This window comes from Botrytis porri, assembly GCF_014898465.1.
Source record: "Botrytis porri strain MUCL 3234 chromosome Unknown BPOR_009, whole genome shotgun sequence".
Lineage (NCBI taxonomy): Eukaryota > Fungi > Ascomycota > Leotiomycetes > Helotiales > Sclerotiniaceae > Botrytis > Botrytis porri.
The window spans coordinates 606,917-616,771 of NW_024066083.1; the positions used below are offsets into that span (position 1 = coordinate 606,917).

General features: G+C 40.6%; 3 protein-coding genes across 3 annotated transcripts; all 3 read left to right on the top strand.

Moving 5' to 3' along the window:
• Window positions 1-621: 621 nt before the first annotated feature.
• EAF01_007017 (uncharacterized protein) lies at window positions 622-2,307 on the top strand (the record flags this gene model as incomplete). The annotated part of the gene is made up of 4 exons (XM_038915271.1): window positions 622-683; window positions 909-1,101; window positions 1,153-1,394; window positions 1,656-2,307. The coding sequence occupies 4 exons, from the start codon at window positions 622-624 to the stop codon at window positions 2,305-2,307; spliced, it is 1,149 nt and encodes a 382-aa protein (XP_038768909.1).
• A 618-nt stretch (window positions 2,308-2,925) lies between these two features.
• Window positions 2,926-4,282, top strand: EAF01_007018 (uncharacterized protein; the record flags this gene model as incomplete). The annotated part of the gene is made up of 5 exons (XM_038915272.1): window positions 2,926-2,978; window positions 3,057-3,126; window positions 3,197-3,276; window positions 3,309-3,633; window positions 3,749-4,282. The coding sequence occupies 5 exons, from the start codon at window positions 2,926-2,928 to the stop codon at window positions 4,280-4,282; spliced, it is 1,062 nt and encodes a 353-aa protein (XP_038768910.1).
• A 1,670-nt stretch (window positions 4,283-5,952) lies between these two features.
• On the top strand, window positions 5,953-7,349 carry EAF01_007019 (uncharacterized protein). Its single transcript, XM_038915273.1, has 2 exons — window positions 5,953-6,278; window positions 6,329-7,349. Exons 1-2 carry the CDS (start codon window positions 6,158-6,160, stop codon window positions 7,225-7,227), a joined length of 1,020 nt encoding a protein of 339 aa, XP_038768911.1. The 5' UTR covers window positions 5,953-6,157; the 3' UTR covers window positions 7,228-7,349.
• The last annotated feature ends 2,506 nt before the right edge of the window (window positions 7,350-9,855 follow it).

Genomic DNA, 9,855 nt, shown 5'->3' on the forward strand with positions numbered 1-9,855 from the left:
AGACTTTTCATTTCGGGATCATGGAATGGACCTACAACTAGATGATTTTTCGAAAGTCTCGAGCCGCGATAGAAGGAATTCACAACACTCAGTCACGGAATCTCTATTATCTACTCCAAATCGACCAGGATCTTGGCAGCAAGTGAGCAGCTTCTCGAGTTCTTCAACAGCACAAAGTATACATTTGAACCTTCTCGCACAACCTTTACAGAATACCATCCCATCAATGACAAATCTACCGATAGATACTGTAATTTGGAAGATTAATTAGCAACAACCAACTTTTATGTGCTCGATGCTACTGTGTGATCTGATTCTAGCAATTGGACATCATGTTTACTACAATTCATTAAGTGGGACTCCGGCAGGGGATGCCACGAGGCAAGCTTGGTCAATTTGATTTGGGACAGCCTTCGCATTTCTCGTCGTCGCATGTTTCAAAGCCATTACCGTCTACGCGTTGGGACAGTATATTTGGAGCGTCGTAAGGTCGAAAGGTCTCAAAATTAGTATGTATCGTTCCATATTGCCGATACAAGATTGCCCTTTCTAGACAAAGTACTGAGAAAACATGCAGGTGATCTCGATAAGTTGTACGCACTCACAAGTAATCCGATTAGCATGTTCAGTATTTCCGTTATCAAGGATGCTTCCCTGGCAGCTTTAATTGGCACAATTTTCCGGTATGTGACTATGGCTCAAAGTCCGAGACTTCTTTAGACCTCAGAAAATGGTTGGAAAACAACTGTATGAGCTCTTTATACATAAGACGTGGTTTAAGGCTCTTTGCCATGTTGGGATACTTGAAGGTGAAATAACGCTAAAAGTTTGGCGCACTGAATTTCAGCTCAATTTGTGAATGGACTATCGATGGAGTCTACAGTTTAGGTTACTGATATGCATCTTAGGACCATGGATTTTGTTGGTTTTGCTCCCGCAGCTACGCTCTTTGTCGTTCCAATCAATATTATTATTCCAGTGCCAATTCCAGTATTGAATGGAACCAAATTTTCGCTTGACATAGAGTCATATGAAAGCTCGCGGTTTTCCAGTATCTCACAACAAATCGCAAAAAATTCAGCATCTCTGGCTGATGTGGTGGTACCTCTAGATTTTTCGATCGCGCCTTAAATCGGGTCCTTTGATATGCAGTCTTTGGGTCTCACGCTCAAGTGCAGAGAAGCTAAAAGTACTGAGCAAGCTAACTTTGTTCAACGAGCGACTGATAGGGAAAAATCTCAATCACAGTTTATTGTCCCTCAAATCAATGACTCGATTTGGAACAACTCAATATCTGGGTTGGGAAAATACTCACAGTACCTCCTCTTCTATTTTTCACCTCGGCCAGATGACCAAATATCACGGGCAGGCGAGCTCGGTCTCCCGGTTTCGCTGTATGAGCTGTATTCTAAAAACTCAAGTGGTTATAATATTTTCGTACAAAGTTCGGCATCAAGTATTGTATGTACAGCCATGAATACCTCGGTTGCTGTTACAATCACTTCTGCCTACAGCAACCAATAAATCACGCAACACAGCACCCGGTACCTAAACGAAATACCTTTGTGTGATGGATCACCCAGCTGTCTGGTGGATTATTATCAATTTTCCAATTTCGCGAGAGTGTTGCAAGGAAATATCGCGTTACAAACTAGATCGACAGGCACCGGTCGCACGTTTTGGATCCCTTATTTGATCGACAATCCTCTCCTCCGTCTATTTACCGCATGCGACGACATACAGGCTTCACTATTCAAGTCCCTGTTCCCTCCCAGTGGCGATGACTTTGAGAAAAAATTACTAATCGAGCCATGGCAGTGTCGCAATCGAACCTCCATGAGAGCAATCGAGGATCTTTCCATCAATATCCCCATAGGTTGTCTTGGTTCTCCCAGTCTCACTAGTAGCAGCACAAAGTATGCTAATATCACCACCTCAGACACCAAAAATGTCTACGTCTATCATCCTCTGTACCTCGTTCTTTCCTATAATATCGGGTTCTTTCTGGCAAGCCTTTGTGGTGCAATTGGTCTTTACTCAATGCATCTTAATGGCATTTCGCATTCAAACTCCTTCTCGGCTATCATGCTTACAACAAGGAATCCAGACTTGGATATTCTGGCAAGAGGGAAGTCGTTGGGATCTGATCCATTGTCTAAAAGTATCAAAAACACAAAGTTAAGGTTTGGACCGTTGATATCACAACATGGTCCTGAGAAGAGAGGATCTGATGATTCTCCACGGCACGTTGCATTCGGGCCTGAGGGAAGTGTTGACGAATTGAAGAAGGATGGAAAATACATGTGACCAGGGGAACTGCAATCACAAATGCGATACGGAAAAACATCCCAACAATATAGTGAGTGCTCAAATCATCAACGCAAATGAAATAGCACATTACTATCTCTAACAGCCGTTCTAGTTTCGAAGCCTGCTAATAAATCATGAAACATATCAACATTAACTTTTTAGCCTCCGATTCTCTAGCCACCAAGCCGTACATATACTGCAACTGATGAAAACATTAGAGGAACGTGGGCCGTAATGTGGAGGGAATTTAAACTTTAAATCATGGATTGGATACCACTTTGCATTTGTACCGTTGGCTCTGGTGTACGAGGGGAAGATATTCACCATTGTCAATGTTAACAAAATTTGGGAGATACGCAGAACATACAATATTCACTTGTCTATCTAATACTGCCACGGCAACGCGTTTTTGGTCCCGAGGAATCCCGTTTTCATATTCTTCCTAAATATTCAAAGATCAACAACTACCTAACAACCAACAAAATCCAAATCACCGAAAACAATTAAGGACTTGGAAGCAAAAATTAATACTGATCAAAGCCATAGCCCAATACTCTGATTAGTACAAACTGGACTTTCTATCAAACCACATCATTTTATCGACGGTAGAAGAATATGCTCAATATCCTACAGGAAGTATTTTCAGAATTCCAAAACGATGAGGACATGTTTTTGTAGAGCAAAAATCTACACCATTAAGAATAGGACGGCGGGACGAAGTAGAAAATGATCAGTCTGATGTGAAGTTCAAGGGAAAGGACGACGGATTGCAGGAGAAGCAGATTTTGCTTTAAGACCGACTTGTATATTGTCCAAGTGAGTTGCACACAATAATTATCATCTTCTACTAACAGCTTCAGAAACATGGCAATTCTCCGAGATAAAGTTTTATCACGATCTTCCAACAACTGCCATACAAATAGCCTGGCCCGCGGACGACTGCGCTATCGTTCCAATTTCAGATTCGTTCACTCTGTTCCCCAAACTTCCAACTGAAGTTCGACACATGATTTGGGCCATGCTTTAAGCTGCCATCCTCGAAATGTCAAACTTAAACTTGATCGGGCATATCACCAGCCCAACAAAAGCGACCTTGAACATAAGATAGAATTATCATGTCATACACGACAGCATGGTCCCATTGCTTCCAAACTTCCGATCTCTTTACTTTACGTATGTAAAGAATCACACTCGGCCTTTTTGAAGAAATATTCCAAAATGAACTTGAGCATCCCAGTCCAGAGGTATAATCTCGACTTGTTTGCTGTAGGACATGCCCATAAGATCCTTGATGGCAATGAGATTGTGCATTGTAAAATTCAGGTTGACCGCAAAGAATACAAAGCCTTTCACCAAGATACATTGATGATACCATATTCTCGCAAGATCACAGGTATACTTTGGAATTGGAATCTCATTACTTTTGACCTATCTTTAGTTGAGAGCATCGCTATACAAACCAGAGTCGGCTCGGATGCAGCACGGACAGTTCTCCCATCGTATTATGGAGGGAAAAAAAGTAATATGGGAATTGTTCGAAGCTAGATGCCCTAACCTAAAGCGCCTTGGTTTTACCGCCGGTTCGAGGACAGTGGAGAGAAATGGTTGGGATTTAGACGAACAACCCGTTGCACGTCTTTTATCAATCAATGCGGAATTGATCGATGGGGTCACATATGGTTTCCGAGTTTCATGTCGAGATGAATGCAGCCGTATAAAAAGCCGACGTGGTCTTAAGAGACTAAAGCTCAAGCATCGAGAAATAATGGAGATTTTAACCTCGAGCATTCAACAGGAGTTTTGTAAAGCTCAAAACATGAAATTTCATCACCGTCGGCAAGCTAAGCGCAATCCAAGCTTCTGGGGAAAAGTTGACGTCAACCTGGTTTACATCGCTTGGGTTATGAGCAATTTCTATACTAAAGAGAAAATGAAAAAAGTCCTAATTACAATACTAGTACACTATTACTAGCCACTTATCAAATCACACCTATAAAAGTCATTTTATTACTTTTATTATAGGTAATAAAATCAATAACTTTAATTAAATATTTTTATTTGACTTTTAATATATACATTATTTCGATATTAATATTTAATAAAAACATATTTTTAATACTCTTTGAATTTTTTTAAATCATTAATTATATTATTCAAAAACATATTTATAAAATTTCATGATTTTCGCTTATTTTATTAAAAAGATTCAATTTTTTAATCTTTTTTAACTTATTATTCTTTAATATAACAAATTATTAAAAAAATAAATTATAAAAATTTTAATAAATTTCATTCACTGATTTTAAATCTAATTATTTAATTATTTATACAAATTAATGATCTTATAATTTAAAAATTAGAAGTATATTCTATAAGTTTTGATGAATTTTGGTGTGATTTTGATGTGATTTTGATAAGTGGCTAATAGTAGTGCTCGGTGACAGTACGCCTTCGAAAGAGTTGCAAGTCTCGATGCCCAACTCATATTTCTGGGCTCAGAGATCAATAGAATTTGTTGATCATAAGCCAATCCTGAGGTTTGGAGAGCATGGATTCCCGATAGCTTGTCGCTCTGACGGGAGCTTGCTAAACAGATACGAAGGAGCGAGGGAGTTGCGAAGGGGTGAAGGAAATGTTTAAAGGAGAACATGATTGAGAATTTGGGCTTGTCATGAGGGAGATTTGCGCATAATTTGCGGCGTTGCATATTTATTATTAGGCTGAGAAATGGATACCTGCAGAGCAGATTGTTGGCTTTACAAACAGACAGTCTGCAGTATAGGTAAAGCTTTCAACAGAATATCTGTAAAGTAGACTATCTGCAGATTACCTGCAGGTACAGGTTGTTCCGGCGCAGTCTACTTATCATTCTCTTCATTCTTAATAGCCTAGCAATCCATATACGCATATTAAAGCATGCATAAGCCATTACGTCTTTCATCTCTGTGAGTGCATGTCACAATATCAATTTAATATAGTCTTCTATTGAATATATCTATAAAGCTACGTATCTGCCATGCTAGAATTTCGGATGCTATCAGCCCTTCAACCTATTCCGATATTCAAGTGGGTTCAGTTCACTTGCTTGATGTATTCCATATTTCAATCTTAGACAACTCAGTCCCACTTCTCATTCGAAAAGCAAATATGCCCTCGAGGTAGATTAGGTCTCAGCTTTGATAAGTAGTGCTTAGTCAATTCCGTCTACATCGAATTACATATTCAGACTATCATGAAGTAATTACCTAGTATCTTGAAGTCAGAGTATCAAGTGAAAGTGGGATTAGACGATGAAATAACATTTTAATCCGCATCAGCGAACCACAAAAATACAAGATGAAAGGAGTTCAGCAGGAGACAGGATATAGGATATAGGATATAGGATATAGAGAATGACATTACACATCATACCCCCGAGATCCGATTATAATTACCTAAAAATAGAGAAACATGCTATGAAGTCTGCAGGCCCCACTTTCCATCTCCCCATGTTAACAGGTCGTCAACGGGTCGTTAACGGGTCATCAACGGACAAACCCCTCCCCCTCCCCGCATTTGTCAAATGTGCTGATAAATCAATCTTCGTTCCTAGAACTTGAGTTTTTCATTAATTAGGTAGGTATAGAAAATCTGGGAGATTCCACTGTGGTGTCCCCTTATGATTTCTTGGCTGACAGGTGCTGACAAAACGCGTTCGGCCGAAAATGTGATTGCAAAGCAGTTGTCTAACTCCGTTGGTGAGCAGAGTAGGGATGATGTTCAGACTCTGGGTATATATAATACTGTAGTGAGCCATCAGGAAGATTCAAAATCATAAAGAAAGAAAGCAAGGATCTAGACCGAAACAATGGCATCATCACAACACTCACTCATCGTGCAAGAAACCGGCAAGCCCGTGGTGAAAATCACAAGACCTATTCCTGTGCCCAAGGAAAACGAGATTCTCATTAAGACGACATCTGCTGGGAGTGGGCGTTCCCCAACCCATATCTCACCACTGCACTAACAAAAGCTCCAGTAAATCCCCACGATGCCAAAGTGCGAGACTGGAATCTCTTTCAATCTCCCATTCCTATAACCTTGTGCAACGATGTCGCCGGTGTGATCACCGCTAAAGGTGATAAAGTCTCTAACTTCCAACTCGGCGATCATGTATTCGGATATCCTAGTTTCGTGATCGATGCCCAGGGATCTCAAGAATATGCACTTTTGGAAGTGGGTTGTTTTGCCAAAGTACCAGCGAATATTACGGATGATCAAGCGGCAACATTTCCTGTAAATCTATTTGCTTCTGCGGTATCATTCTGGTCTGAAGAAGCTTTTGGATTTCCAGCTCCGTGGGTAGAAGATAAGACTTTCGATGCTTCCTCCCAAGCTGTTGTGATTCTCGGTGGCGGAACCAGCTGTGGAAAATTCGCCGTGCAAGTTGCGAAAATCAGTGGATTTGGAAAAATTGTTGTGGTTGCATCGAAATCAAACACCGAGGAATTGAAATCCTATGGCGCAACCCATGTTGTCGATCGTCATGGTACAGACTCGGAGGTCAAGGCCCGTGTGCAAGAAGTCGTCGGTGATGAAATCATTTACGTGTATGATCCCATCAACCTCGAGCATTCATTTGCCATTTCTCTGTTATCCGAGAAAAAGAGAGGGAAAATCATAACATTGTTACGCATAAAGCCATCTTCTGGGAACTACGATATTGCTCAGACACTTGGGAGACCTCAATTGCATATGGATTTCTCCAAAGAATTCTTCAAGCTATTGCCTGGCTGGGTAGAGTCTGGAGAAATCAAGCCGCTGGGCTTTAAAGTTTTGGAAGGGGGTTTGGATGTAGATGCGTTCAATAAGATATTGGATGATCATCGGGATGGTAGGAATCCTGGAAAATGGCATTTCCATCCCAATGATGCTTGAATTATAGATGAAGGAATATATGAATAGAGAGACTTGGGGTTATTCCTATCAAAGGACCCGCAGATTCAACTCGTATAGAAATAGAAATGTCCTTTTTCTTGATACTACATCATTAAATGAAGAGATTAATACGCCTATTTCCCATCGAAAACCACTTGATTTCTCATGAATTGTGTATACCTATCACTTTCCTCACTCTAGTATCTACATGCGCACTTGCATCCAAACTGCATTACATGAGTCGGACCTCATACTTCTCCATTCTAGTTCCGGTCTACCATCGTGTAAAGTGCTTACCATTGTGATCGAACTCTCATATGCCCAGAACATAATTGAATTTGTATTCTTGTAGCGAAGATGATGAGTTGGTCGAGATATTACTTTTCTTGTCTATCCATAGACTACCATGAAAATACATGACGTTAACGACATTTCCTCCCCGCACAAGCTGAAGTATAGACTAACAACCAACCCTCCATAAAAACTTCTACAGATGCGAGAATCATGCGACCACGTCTTCATGAACTAGCTGCGGCTCAACAAAAATTCCATGTGATTGGTGCGAACGTATCCAACTCCTAAGAGTGTAATGAAAAGGTACTCAAATCTTCTACTATTCGGCTTTTTCTTTCTACTTAAGTATGAAAGTATGGTAGGCTCAAGAGCCAATACCTTTATAAACTCTGTATCCACCTTTGGTGTAGCAGAATGTGTCGAAAGAGGTTATGCTACTGAACCAAGCTAGTTCTTATTTCTTGGCATCGAGGTTCTCAATGATGACGACGGCTGGCTGCTGAGTTTCTAAAGGGCGAAAGTCGTGAGTATCATAGATATATCGTTTATGGATATCCAAGAAGAAATGGTAGGCTGCCACAGTGTATGTTTAGATTCTCAATTGGAGGGAAGGTCGGCGATCTCTCTTTCGCTTTCCTGTCTAGCTCCGCTGCAAATAGTGACTTGATAGCTCTGAAATCTTTTCTTCCAAGTAAAGGGGTACACCAAGATGATACTGTACTTCCTATTTTTCCTATCTTTCCGGAGTGTCGCAAATCGAAGATGACCTTCACTTGTAGGGAGAGTATCTGGTGTCAAAATCCGTATAACAGACAAATACGCATGCTTGCAAACTGCTCCGCGGTAGTTCGTGTCGTATTGAAACTTATTCTTCTTAAATGAGTAGGCCATGATGAGCAGCATTCTTCTCACTCCTTGGTCTAAGTGGGCTTCCAACTGATGGGTCAAATGCGTCATGACCGTCAAAAGCTCAGAGCTCTACTTTCAAGACCAAAATTCCTGACATTGCATTCCTAGATAGTAACATGTTCCCTTTCAAAAGCTAGTTTGCTCTGGTAGAACGGGTTCGGGAATCTCTGATGTTTGCCCGTTAGTTGCTTTAATTGTTGAACTTCCCTTCGTCTGAGCTGAGTTCATGTCTCAGAATTTGTCACTCAACAAGCTGCCGCGTTTTTCATCGCTCGCAGTTCCAGGTACGAAATACAAATGAATCGTTATATATTCAGCCGACCGACCGTTTGAACTTGAAACCATATTTTCTAGTTAGCTTGGTTCTTGGGCGGCAGTGGCTTCGGTTGTGTCAAGATAAAAAAGCTACTTGGCGTTCTTAGCTGCAGAATTGGCTCTGAAACAATGGAATCTTGGCCATACAAAGATAGAGTGAACAAGCGTATCTAGTAGCGGTATTCGGCGATTTGATTAGAAAAATCCCCTAAATTGATGTGCAAACTTGTGCGGAATCGTCCCATCTAGGCTGCAACTTCTAGAAATGCTTATTTTACAAGACAATCCTTCGCCTTGTCATTGAGGATTGCGAGATTGCTTCCATGTTATTTGATAGTATACGAGATTCTATAGATCATCTATCTCGCATTCCTAGTCGACTGTTCTGAAGAGACAAGGCATGTTATCCGGTAAGGTCCATTCAGTCAAGGTCGGAAGAAAGACACAGGTATCATGTCTCGAATATTGGATGAATTACGGACTTCTGAATCTTTATGGCAGTGAGTGCATGATAAGTGGAGTCACAATGTTGATTTGTAGGTATAAGACAATTCATCATGACGACCCTTGTTCTTTGCCCACTTTCGGGGAGGATTCATGTCCCAGCGAGACTCACTGACTGTTATGAATTCCGAGTATATCCAGGTTCGGAACTATTTTTTCCGCTGTGTTTTGAACTTGAACGATGTAAATTGGTTGAAGGCTTAAGAAAGTTATATTAGCACTGAGTATGGATGAGTATTGTATGATTTTGTATGCGTAGTACGTAATGTTAGCAATAACTTAGGTTTTTTTAACTAAGAGATGGCCGACCTCGTTCTTGGGCACCAAATCTGTAGACATTAGAAATAAGAATAACGACTGCACAAATAGTGCAAACATGAAGACCCGACTATTTGGAACGATCATACCGGGACGGAGCGCTCTCGGAAAGCTTGAAAATTCAGTATGGATACACTCCACATGAAAATATATGATATGATGGGGCTTCATCTAGACCCATGGCATCGTTGACCTATACAAATCTTAGCAGAAACCCGACTCACCACGGTATACAGCTGCAAATACCATAAGGTTATTTGACATAGTTAACAGCAACTGATGTGTAAC